The 12,849-nt window shown below is 36.9% G+C and overlaps 1 protein-coding gene across 1 annotated transcript in view; it reads right to left on the reverse strand.

The window, feature by feature from the left end:
• Nucleotides 1-12,849, reverse strand: part of LOC100878133 (hydrocephalus-inducing protein homolog) — a 28,442-nt gene that overhangs the window by 10,995 nt on the left and 4,598 nt on the right. The window contains exons 18-48 of the mRNA XM_076539788.1: nt 12,470-12,708; nt 12,215-12,412; nt 12,003-12,156; nt 11,746-11,945; nt 11,108-11,317; nt 10,307-10,543; nt 9,977-10,132; nt 9,853-9,919; nt 9,462-9,644; nt 9,018-9,274; nt 8,057-8,196; nt 7,418-7,571; nt 7,138-7,355; nt 6,487-7,031; nt 6,210-6,374; nt 5,972-6,153; nt 5,466-5,941; nt 4,914-5,349; nt 4,308-4,491; nt 3,985-4,035; nt 3,860-3,940; nt 3,689-3,781; nt 2,743-2,861; nt 2,363-2,555; nt 2,214-2,309; nt 1,678-2,123; nt 1,361-1,461; nt 850-976; nt 672-782; nt 314-556; nt 35-258 (exon numbers count right to left, since the gene is read on the reverse strand). Coding sequence (XP_076395903.1) covers nt 35-258; nt 314-556; nt 672-782; nt 850-976; nt 1,361-1,461; nt 1,678-2,123; nt 2,214-2,309; nt 2,363-2,555; nt 2,743-2,861; nt 3,689-3,781; nt 3,860-3,940; nt 3,985-4,035; nt 4,308-4,491; nt 4,914-5,349; nt 5,466-5,941; nt 5,972-6,153; nt 6,210-6,374; nt 6,487-7,031; nt 7,138-7,355; nt 7,418-7,571; nt 8,057-8,196; nt 9,018-9,274; nt 9,462-9,644; nt 9,853-9,919; nt 9,977-10,132; nt 10,307-10,543; nt 11,108-11,317; nt 11,746-11,945; nt 12,003-12,156; nt 12,215-12,412; nt 12,470-12,708 — 6,286 coding nt within the window. The remainder of the gene's footprint in view (nt 1-34; nt 259-313; nt 557-671; nt 783-849; nt 977-1,360; nt 1,462-1,677; nt 2,124-2,213; nt 2,310-2,362; nt 2,556-2,742; nt 2,862-3,688; nt 3,782-3,859; nt 3,941-3,984; nt 4,036-4,307; nt 4,492-4,913; nt 5,350-5,465; nt 5,942-5,971; nt 6,154-6,209; nt 6,375-6,486; nt 7,032-7,137; nt 7,356-7,417; nt 7,572-8,056; nt 8,197-9,017; nt 9,275-9,461; nt 9,645-9,852; nt 9,920-9,976; nt 10,133-10,306; nt 10,544-11,107; nt 11,318-11,745; nt 11,946-12,002; nt 12,157-12,214; nt 12,413-12,469; nt 12,709-12,849) is intronic.

Raw genomic sequence — 12,849 nt, forward strand, 5'->3', positions numbered from 1 at the left:
TTTGAAACCACAGAAAAAGTTCATTGGTTCTTACACGTATTTCACCTCGTAATTCCCGCGATTTTTTATGCTGAACGATTTTCTCGCGGGGTAACCCACTTTCACACTTTTTAAATCGATAGGATTCGCGTAATTGATGTCGACCTCGACATCGTAAGTTTCACCGGTCACCAAAATGGTGTCCGTGAAAATTGGTTCCTCTTCGTCTTTCAATAAAAAGGCTTCGAACATCATCGCCTTCTTTTCTATCACACCAACCTATAAGTTATTTGGTGATAAAAGTTTATTTTGCAGTTGGATTCGATGAATTTACCTGTATACCGCGGTGACAGAATTCGATTTTCTGTTCAGCGTGGGGTTCGACCGTTCCTAATGATGGCGCGAAAGTTATCTGGGGTTCAAGAGATTCTTCTGCTTTTAAAGTCCAGAAAATCGGAACTGGCGATTTATTTCGAATCTCTATGGTTTTGTATTCCATTCGGTAGAGCAGCGTGCGATCGAAAGATAATTGCCTCTCCGATAATTCGATGTCCAACTTTGCTCCTTCGTACTGCATCTATAATTTTTCAGACGAAATAGGGTTTCTAATCATTTAGTGGCTGTCACATAAAATATATGGTCATTAAATTATTAGCATACAGTGAATTCACTATTTAATAAAATTAAATTACTTCGATAACTTCGACCTTAGGATTATTCTTCAAGCACAAAAACAATTTTTCCGAAACGATTCCAAGCTTCGTAGCAATCGCGGATAAAAGCACAGTTCCGCAGTTGCCAGGCTGCATAAATTTCGTGTCTCGTTAGAAGGTAGAACGGATAATTAAACGCAAGTTACTGATAACATACAGCGATAAGAAGCTCCTCTGGTTGAACGGAGAAACATTCAGGATTGTTCTTAGCCAGGAAGAAATGAACTTCTACATCCACCTTGGAGATGTTACAGAACTTTAGCTCAACTTCCCGATGGTGAGGTCTGTTCGCAAATAAGGTGTAATTGGATGTGGATTATCTTAGAGTTCAACTTGGACAGTGTTAGTCCTGGAAAATAGCTTTCCAGTTTCGGAACGATTCTTTTAGAGAACTTTCGAAGCAGACTAAAAAATTGATTTTCGATATTCGTAAAAATTGCTGAGATTTCTTTGTAGAAGTTTAATAATAGAATATACAGTCGTTTGGTTTTTTAGTGGAAGATTCTTTGATATTTTACATCACATATAGAGAATGGCTTCTTTAATTTTTCATGTACGAATGATCAAAGACACTTTTAGTTTAAAATGGAAATTTTTTAAATTGTAGACTAACTTTGAGTTACAGTGAAATGGAAATGTCTGTAGTTGACGTAAAAGTTATTAGGAACCTTTTATCTTTTCGGAGAACCAGCATCGTTCCAAAATCAAAAATTCCAGTATCCAAGAAATAAGTGGGGCTGTATATTGCATTCACCTTGCTATTTGCAGTCTGTAATATATTCAAATTATTGGCTACATTATTAATATCGAACATGGATATTTATTCATAACTTCTGAATCCCTCGTTTCAAAAGCAATCTCCATAACAAAAATGTTCTTCTATCTACATGAAATTTTACCCAAACTTCACAAAAAAGTTAGACCTCTTTTTAACCCACACGTTTAATTTTTATCATGAAGAGCTATGATTAAAATTTTGTAATACCGTGTTGAAAATAGTCTCGGGACTCATATCCAGATTCGGCATGTCAGCAACACCGGTGACATTCACTTGGTAAGTGATATTATTCCCGTCGAGGATAGTGAACACGTAAGTTTGCTCATGGAGTCCTATTACCTCTGGTTGGAAGCGAATCTTGAACCTGTGGCTCTCTTTTGGGAACAAGATCCAACGTGGCTTCAAGGGTTCTTCTAAAAACGTCTCCGAAATGGAGACATTATTGGTGTCCTTGCTGTCGATCGAGGACGCGATCAAAGAACGCTCCTCGGCTTTGCTCGATCTTTGCTCTTCCGCTTTCTTCCTCTTTTGTTCACGGCTTGCACGATTTCCTCGATTTTCCGACCGATTTTCTTGCACGCTTAGCTCGCTCTGCATCGATTCGATGAACGCTTGAGTTTCTACTAACTTCATGGCTACCAATTGATAGCTACCTAAATATTAATTCATTCAAAAGAAATCTCTCGTATTTGTATCAGTTTTCGAGCTTCAAATTTTGTAACATATGCAGAATTAACACGTACTATCATGTGTGAAACCATTTCGTATGTCAACATCTCTAGTCTTCAAAATGGAGTAAAGTTTAGGTTCCAGGTCAGGCTTGGGCACAACTTCAATAGCTGCACAAGAAAAGTTAATCAATAAGTAATAAATCAAAACACTCTTTACTTACGGAGAGCAGACTTCGCCAAATTATTTTCACTCATCTGTACAACCACCATGTCGTATATACTCTCTTGCCAAGGGTCACTGGACCTTACGTACCATATATGAAAATTATTCACCGGTACCTGCTCAAAATGTATCATTTTATTTGCTGCGATTGAAAAATTTATTTGAGATAATTGCCTCTTTAGCAGGGTCTCCTATGTCTCTGGATTTTGCGCTTCGTGGCACTCTACTTTTTGCTGTGGAAGGTGCTTCTTGCAACTGAAATAAATTAGCACAATAACTGATATAATGATACAATAATAGTAAGCGATATAATGTACAAATAAGATCGATGATATAATTGATGTTCCTATAACAAATATATAGAATGTATAAGTTTACCACGATCTGCTTAATGGGATCCCAGTTAGAAATAATATTTCTGATGACCAACAGATCTGAATAGTATTCGTCCATGGCTAGCATGATCTCTCTAACTTCCTTTGGAATAACTTCTTTCCCTAGAGTTAACAAATTAAGATATCGAAAATTTCATTAGTAAACACTCTGGAAAAGAACAATCTGCAGCTATAAGAGAAGAGTCTGTCAGATAAAAGAAATTGTTGAAAAGTGAAGATTTCAGTAAGAAATTACTAGCATCAATTTCATCTGCACCGAGTTTAACACTATTCCTACCGACACTTCACGTATACCTATTCCTACCGCGACCGGTCAAATGACCGGTCTTTAGCACAACTTATATGTATTTTTTAGTATAGGATGAAAATAATAGGCAATTTAATAATATAAAAATATAGTTTCTTTTATTTAGAAGTATATACTATGTACTTTATTCGTTTTCACCACATTTTTTGCAAATAGGCCTCTCGATTGTACATTTTCCATATACATACTTTTTACATTGCAGACCAATTTTATTGGTTTTATTATCTTTGCAATATCTAATTTGACATGTTTTACGTTTTTCTGCACTGTCATTTTCAATATAAAAAATTTCCTGATCATTTTCGGTACAGTCTTCATCAATATCATTTATTTTTTCTAATAATGAATTTACACTCTTCAAACTTGACATTTGGGACATGAATATTCAACTGAAAATAAATTTTATTCAAAATAAAAACTAAAATGTATAAATGTAAATCCAAATACATAAAGAAATGAATAAAAGATAAAATGTGAAACTTACGGCGAAATACTGATGATTTTGTCTAGTTTTTTGGAAATGACACTTATAACACATAAAACAACACTTATAACAACATAAAATACAGGTAGAATAATAATAGAATAGAAATACAAAATAATAAAAAACTGCTGAATATACTTCTTGTGACTTTGACGTACTGATGTTCTATGTTCGCGTCGCAAGAGTTTATTGATTTCAATTCATCAAAAAACGTTTGGGCGTCCCCTTCGGCTAAAATTTTATTTATTTTATAATCATAGTAAATGAGACAGTGTTAGAAAATCCCAAGTTCTTGACTGCGTCGAATACCAATCAGGCAAATAAATACCGCGAGACCGATAGGCGAGCGAAAACTATATGTATACGCTTGGAAGGGCCGTAAAGCAGTACCTGGAAGGCATTTTTTGGATAATATCATGCTAAAACTGCATTACCTTTCGTTTGTAACGTATTTATAAGTTCGGAATTGGGCCTCTGAGAGAATACTATTACAAAAAGGTATAAATCGTTCTACCGGTCAAATGACCGGTCGTGGTAGGTAAGACAGACTACTAATTTTTCTCAAAAAATAAACAATAAAAAACGAAATTAATATTGAAAAAAGTATTATATGCATGTTTCAGGAAAAGTCATGAAGTTTAAAGGCGTTTCAATTACGCTTTATACAGGAAATTCTAATCGAAATTTTGAAAACGGTCATTTGACCGGTCGCGGTAGGAATAGTGTTAATCGCGAATAAAATCGCCACCTCAGTTTCATCGCGTCAATTCTTCGCGAATCTCACCTCGTCTCGAGGTATCTCTGCTTCTCGTTGCTTTGCTGCCGCCTGTCTCTCGTTTGCTCGAACCTTTCGAACTCGTGAACTTTTTACTGCCCGTCATCTTGCTTTTTCTCGACCTCGTGCTTCCTTTTACTTTCGGTGTCGAGCTTGCACGAACCTCCTGTTAAACGATAATTTTCCACAACATCAAAGACAATGGCTAATCAAAAAATTTGTGCACTTCTCAACGAATTTGCTGCTGTGGATTTAACGCGATGTTACCATGACAGTTTCATGACAATTTCATTGGTAATTTCATAGACAATTTATGTGATAGTTTGTATGACAATTTGTATGATAATTTATATGACAGTTTATATGATAATTTATATGACACTTTATATGACAATTTGTATGACAATTTATATGACAAAATATCTTTATAAGATTCGTGTTAGAATTTCAAAAATTGTAACATATCTGTCTTTGACTTTGTTCCTTCTTTGTAATAAAAGTTGAATAGTTTTGGGAATATAAGGAGAATTTAATTGTCCCTATGAGAGACATAACAGTAATGTTAAGGGGTCATAAAGAGAGTCAGACCTTCTTCCTTTTACGTTCCGCCATTCGCTCAAGGTATCGAGCTCGCCTCCTCAATGCTTCTTCCCTTCTGACAGGCAAAATTGCATCCACGTACAGCTTCTTATCTTCTTCCGGAAGCAAATCGTATTCGGACAACGACATTTTGTCTATGTCCTGAATTTTCTTGCCGATATCGACCGTCTCCTTCTCTATAAATATTATTTGTATTCTGACAGTGTTTTCCTGAATTCCAAGAGGAGTACCTCGTTCCCGTCGAATTTCCTCCACCTTGCGATTGTAATTATCCATCGAATTAAGGAAAGTAACGAACAGGAGGTACTCCACGTGGCCAACGATTCGTAATAAGTGGAGCAGGAGGTCTACGATGTTATTGCGTAGAAAATTGCTCTGCAAACTCTGTAGAACGAACCCTCCTTTGAAATCCTCCATGGATAATCTACATAGATTAATTCAATGAAGATTAAATCAAAGAAACTCCGATAATTTTCATAGAATCTTCAGCATCTAAATTTTCTTCTTCATCTACACAAAATTTTGTAGAATTTAATATACCGTTCTTGAAGAGCTTCTACGATCAGTTCGACTGGAATTCCAAGAAACGCATCCAGTTTTCCGACCGGACTCGTAATGGCATCGGGATCAAGCATCTTTTCCAGCAGCAAGATCACCTGAATCTTGTATTCGTATCGACTCAAAGGGTCCAGCAGTTCCAGCCCCTCGATTCCAGCTATTTTATTGAATTCTTTCGAAGCATCAGGCTCTGGATGCAGTTTCAGGTAGACTTCTTGCACGTTTGAAGCTTCGGTTGTGATGGATCTACCCGATTTTGCTTTCTTCGCACTTTTTGCGGAATCACTCACTGGACTTCTCGGTGATTTCTTCCGGGGTGTTCCTTCTTTCGGTGATTTTGATTCGACGGTGCCTTCCAAATCATCTTTGTTCTCTTCAGGATTTCTGGTGATATGAAGGTGTAAATAAAAAAATTCGAAAGGAATGATAAATGTCTTTCCAAGAATACACATTCTAATTTTTACTCAAATGAAATTTGTAACTAATCGTAAAGCGTACTGTTGCTTTTCGAAAGCCTCCAAATAATTTTCATACGCCTCATCAATGATTTGTCGCAGTCGAATCGAACATGAGCTCCTTCCAAGTGCCACAACTTCTACGATCGCTTTGTCGACATTAAGCACAGGTATTTGCAACGCCCTCGCACTCTTGCAAGCGGCTTCTTGGTACTCTGAATCAAGCATAAACTTCAGTGTTGTGTAAATTTATCGAGAAAGAAAGAGATACCAGTGAAGGGAGCTCCGTGAAAAATTATGCAAGCCTTTTTCACCGGTTCCAGAGGATCGAGATCGCCCGATGGACATTTCTGTTCCACATCCTTGAATAGATCTTTCACTGGATCTTTTAACTTGCTGAAAATGTCTGGAGTTTCACGTAGAGTGTCTATGTAGCCTTAAAATGAACATTTTATTCGATAATAAAAAAAGCTTCATGCTTTAATATTTTAGCTTTGAGTCGATAGAAATGATTGCAAAGAAAAAATTATTTTTAATTAGAAAATTACAGAAAAGTAATCGTTGAATTTCTTCAGGATCGCTCGTTGGCAAAGTAACAGATTCCAATACAGTTTCATCCAGAACCGAAAACGTCGGACAATCATTTCTGTCGAAATCTATGCTGGAAGCCTCGCTGGTTTCCGTTTTCCTTCCACGACGACTGGATCCGCGAATGCTCGATTTTCTCGTCGTAGATCGTCGAGAAGATACACCGCTTCGTTTTCTTCTCTTCTTCGAAATGTTTAATTTCCTCACCCTTTCTTCTCTATTCTCCTGCTTCCCTACACCTGTCGATAGTTTAAACAATTCACGTTTACAGTTAGATTCTATCAAGGCGAGCTTACTTTCTTTTACATCGTATTCTTCGTCCTGTAAGGTTTCTTCAAATTCCTCCTCCATTATCGAACGAGCCATTTCGTTCACCAGCTCGTTGTAGAATTTGCTAAAAGTCGACGATATCGATTCGCCGGGTCTTCTTGGAGGTAAAAATATTTCCTTCGTTCGGTAATAATACAGCAATACCTTTATGATTCGATTCTCTGTCTCGAACGAACTGTAACACATTAATTATTTTAAATTAGTAGAAACTTTTAAATTAGTTGCATAAATGATTGCGCCTGTATCTAATAAATCTGTTAATTTATAAAAGTTTCATTCACTCGTCTAAATGTTGCCAGAAAACTTCGACCGGATAATCGCAAGGATTTTCAATCGTGAAAATAGCTTCTTGAATTTCAGTAAAAGGCACAGTCGGTAGAAACCGAACATCGGGTTCTATCACATTCAAATATTTCTCAATTCCTCGACCGACCAACGTTATGATCTCAGTTTCGAGACTGTACTGGACAATTATCTTCAACTTAGCCACCGCATAAAACTGTAGACATTAGAACAATTTTTATCGGTTCAGCGATGTTTGTAATGGTCGCAGATTCTTACCGTTTTCACGGGTTTAAAGCTGATACGAATGACTTGTTCGTGACCGGGTGGACTATAGTTAAGTTCGTTCTGCACGTAAAACGGGCATACTTCTTGTTTCTTGCGAGATCCTGATAATCTCGTCTCCCAAGCGCAGTCGATTAATCCCCTGGGAAATTATTTTAGGGATACAATGTTACTGTAGGAATTCTTTATTTTATATAAGGTGTTTTGGATGGGTCAGTTTGACACGATTCAATTCGGGGCGATTATATTTGGGGACAGTTCAATTCAGGACGATTCAATTCGACCAATTTTAATTTAGATGCAGTGAGAGTAAAAAATGGGTGTGTACGCTTATGGCAGAGGGTAAGAAATCTAGAATAAAAGGGGAATACGCCAATGGTTCTCACGACGGGGTAAGCATTTTTTTGCTGCCAGTAGAAAAACTACTCACGTCTACACCCCGTCGAGTCAGCGAATTTTTTTGTCGGCCTAGTACACACGCATTTATAGGAATCTATAGAGGTCACTCGGTCGATCTTCATTCAGTTTCTCTAGTTTTCAATAGGGAGATCGGTTTTGAACGTCGAATTGAATCGCGCGATTTTACACAGGACTTCTCATCAATCTTGGTATTTTTATGGTATCAAATTTTACTCGTTTTTAACTAGGATGCAGAGCACTAGACATTCTCCGACGACGACGTCTTGGAAGTCCAGAAGTTTGGTGTTCACCGTGAGGTATGGGTAGGTTACTATTCCTTGTATCAATATGGGAATCTTGCATCCGTGAACCACCTACAAGTGAGACTTCAAGTATCACAAAATGTTATAAATTGTAGACAATATTATTTAATATGTAACGCATTGTCAAAGTTATATTTGAGATTTAATATGTGTCGTGATATTAATTTTTGAGTAGTGTGATATGTGATATGGAATAGTGTATCACATACTTAGTAGTCTGCATGTGTAACATTATCACATATGTGGTATATTAATGTGATATTAATTTTTGAGCAGTGTATCACATACTCAGTAGTCTGCACATATCATATTATCACATATGTGATATATTAATGTCGTATTAATTTTTGAGCAGTGTATCACATACTCAGTAGTCTGCACATGTAACATTATCACATATGTGATATATTAATGTCGTATTAATTTTTGAGCAGTGTATCACATACTCAGTAGTCTACACATGTAACATTATCACACATGTCATATATTAATGTCGTATTAATTTTTGAGCAGTGTATCACATACTCAGTAGTCTGCACATGTAACATTATCACTCATGTGATATATTAATGTCATATTAATTTTTGAGCAGTGTATCACATACTCAGTAGTCTGCACATGTAACATTATCACATATGTGATATATTAATGTCGTATTAATTTTTGAGTAGTGTATCACATACTCAGTAGTCTACACATGTCACATTATCACACATGTGACATATTAATGTGATATTAATTTTTGAGCAGTGTATCACATACTCAGTAGTCTACACATGTAACATTATCACACATGTGACTTATGAATATGATATTAATTTTTGAGTAGTTATGAATTATCATAGCAACAATGGTAATCACAGTAACAGTACCTCGATGTAAATAGTATGTTGCACTTGCGTGTTTTTTTCGGAGAATCTTTCTCGAGTCGGATGCCAAGTTACATGGAGAACAGCACAATCGTCTACCACTAATTTCGAGTGGTTCTTAAATTGCACTACAATGCCAGATTTCGCGAGCACCTCCTTTCTTCTTGTCTCCTTCATTCTCATCTCCACGACCCACGGGCCGTAATTAATTATCTTCGCGGAATAATGAGCGGCACAGTCGACGATCACGTACTCCATATCTGACAGAAATCATTCAAAAATTACACCCACAACTATCTTCAACCGAATTCAAGCTTCATATGTACACATGTGAGCATTAAATAAAAATACTGGGTGTCTTCGTAAATTTATATTCTTTCGGTATTAAACAATGACATAAAAGTTATTTTATCGAAACACCCAGTGTACACGAAGGATAAGACTCACCAATAATATATTCGCAGGAGAAAAGTTGAGGTATTGGCTCGCGTTTACCAGTGTTGCTATGCTGCATTAAAATGTATGAATTTGCATCGATGAACTTTTTTGCCAAGTGTCTTTCCACCGCCATATCGATATCCATAACGCCAGGAAACGTTTCTTCGTAAGAAATAATGCACCAATCCTCCACTGACATAATACAATAACCAGTAGATACAATGTCTTATTATTAATATTTATGCAAAATCATATATGCATTCAGCGAAACTACTTTATTGAATTTATTACTTCCTTTCGTAATTTTAATAATTCTACGCTGAACATGGTATAAAATATTTGAAATTCCGATATTCAAAATCTTCGAGGTATTTCAATTCGTAGTTCAGTTTTAACTCACCGGTCAGAGCGTCGATATCCTCTTTGGTTAAATCGTCCTTCTTCTCCGAACTTGTGCAATTCAGCTTCTGCGATAGGAGCTTTATGAAAATGGTGTTCAAATGTTTGAATACGCGATTACTTACGCGAATAAAGAATTTATCGGGTAGAGATTGAATGGCGGAATATTCCAATTCGATGGAATGATAGTGGGGTAATTTCCCTTGTGGTATACACGGATAAACTTGGGGAAATCCCCCACAGGCGATCACTTTTATGGTCATTGGCATCAAATGATTAATCTGGAAATTGCAAAAATTTTCAAATCATATTGCGTTTATAAAATTTTTATCCTCTCTGCCATTCAATAAATTAAAATGTTAATTCTTTCTAACAAGTCTTTGTCAACCCACCGATTTATCGAATTGATATCTGATATTTCACCGAGTAAAAATAAATAAACGATCGATTTGTACCTCCAATTGAAATCGATGATGAATCGGGCCAAGAATGTTAGCGCGATGCTCCACACGAAGTTCCACGAATAATTCAGGATCCACGTTACCCGTGTATGGTTCGACTTTTAGCGAATTTATATCGGGACTATCGATTTCTTCGTTGGAACACGGTATCGTGCTATTTATTTTGTACTGGAACGCTGTCGTGCCGAGATTCCGTAAGGTGAAGCGCTTACTAGTGCTATCCAGGAACAGCTGCAGTATGTTTCATGATCAATTCTATCATACTTCAACATTTTTCTCTCATTACAGACATTCAATCGCCTTGTCGAATGGAAACGAATCAGTGATTCCAAACGAAAATAATTTCTTTCGTTCGATCACATTAAAATGTATCGATTAATGTCTTTACGTTTCTTGTATGTTGAAGTCATTATGTGAGTGTCTTTTCATATGTGAATGTGTCAATCAATCAATCAATCAATCAATCAGTCAATCAATCAGTCAATCAATCAGTCAATCAATCAGTCAATCAATCAGTCAATCAATCAGTCAATCAATCAGTCAATCAATCAGTCAATCAATCAGTCAATCAATCAGTCAATCGATCAGTCAATCGATCAGCTAATGAATCAGTCAATCAATCAGTCAATCAATCAATCAGTCAATCAATCAGTCAATCAGTCAATCAATCAGTCAATCAATCAGTCAATCAATCAGTCAATCAATCAATCAATCAATCAGTCAATGCCTAATCTATAAGTAAATAAATTTGTAAATTCGTCAAGAAATAAATGAATGAATAAATAAAAAAGGTACTTGTTGACCAAAATCAATGACGTCAGCGTCAATGGAGAATCGAGTGAGGTCCGCTCGGGCAGTTAGGCGAATTTCCTCGGTAGGTCCTCGAAGAATTTCGAAAACAGCTTTAGCGCGTACTCGAAGACGTTGGAAACCGTGAAATCCCAGGTAAAGATGGTGCACGGAATACGGAGGCACGACTCCCTCCCTAGGTACGATTTTCACCACCTACAGAGCGGCCATTTTATGAGTAGCACGTGAGCAACACATAAACGAGAATATCCTCTCGTTGGAGCAAAACTTTCAAAGTAATATCTAAAAAGCGAGATGCAATATCGCGGAAGAGAAAGGAATAAAAAAACGAACCGCTTCGAATCTTCATTCTGAATGTTGAAGAGAAATCCTGCAGATGTTTCTTCCGGCGGGGATGAAACTTTCGGAGTAATATGTATAAAGCGGTGTGAAATATTTCAGGCAAAAAGGAGAGATGAAGGATGTATTTTGATTGGGTGAAGATGTGGGAATTTTTTTGAGAATGTGGGAATTCGAGAGATTGCAGATTTCGGAAATTTTTGAATTTGGAGATTTGAGAATTAGATTCAGAGTTAGAGCGAATGAGTGAAACTTGAAAGTTTGGAGATTTAAAAATTACTAACTTCGTCGATATAATGGCACTTCCGAGGCTTACTACTCAAATTCTTCAGAACAACGAGATCCTCATCCTCCTCGAAATATTTCCCAACAATGGGTACCAAAAATTTTCTCATCTCCTCCACATCCACCATACAATCACTTGTTTCAGAAAGACTCGTATCCGGACCTTCTGACTTCAATTTGTGTACCTCTGAAATGGGTGCTGTAACAAGTTGACCTTTTAAATAATTTCCAAGTTATTATTATTATATAGAAGTACAATTAGCTGGTGGTTGTATAGACTTCAATGGCCCGTCTCCGCTTCCGTCTTGTCTATCACTTATACAAATTTCAGGTTTCGTAGTTTCAATCGAGTTCTCATTTTCTGTGTGAAAACTCTGTTCTGTCTGCTGCGGCGAGCACCCTGAACATTCCTAAAAAATCAATCTTTCTGTAAACAATTTAGAAGCAAAAATTTCTGAATCAATTTACTTGATCACTGTCCGTGTCTTTATCGATCTCGACAGAATCCATAACCCATAAAAATTTGTACACGACCTTAACCGGGCCGTTATTGGTCAACGTCACCACTTTCTCCGCGCTGCACCCTAATTCGCAATCGATAACAATGTCCCTAGGTTCGACGATCAAATTCGGATAATTCACGTAAGCCGTGCACGAGATTTTATCCTGCAAAAGGAGAAAAAGAGTTTGGTTTCGAGTCCCGAGCAGAGAGATTCAATTTACTTGATTAGGATGTTCCATGTATTCCAGCAGAAGCTGCCCAGTGTACGTTCGCGAGTACAAATCTTTGGGTGAATCATCCATTGCGAAAAATACGCAGATCTCCGTGGTGGCTGTATCGATTAAAACGATTCCCATGCTTTGCACGCGTTCCTTCATGGCGGTCAACAAATAAAACGGACCTTTCACCGACAGCTGGACGTTCAGGTCCAGTCTTGATTGATTGGTTACCAATAACTCATCTATTTCGATAAAACCATCAAAACTATTCAACGACTCTATTTCAAGAATTCAAATTTTGTGCAAGCACAGAAGAGACATTTAGCATAATTCAGTAATGTAGAATCGAATGATTAAAATTACTGTTTGAGAGTTTCAAGATT

Source organism: Megachile rotundata, chromosome 14 (genome assembly GCF_050947335.1).
Source record: "Megachile rotundata isolate GNS110a chromosome 14, iyMegRotu1, whole genome shotgun sequence".
NCBI lineage: Eukaryota > Metazoa > Arthropoda > Insecta > Hymenoptera > Megachilidae > Megachile > Megachile rotundata.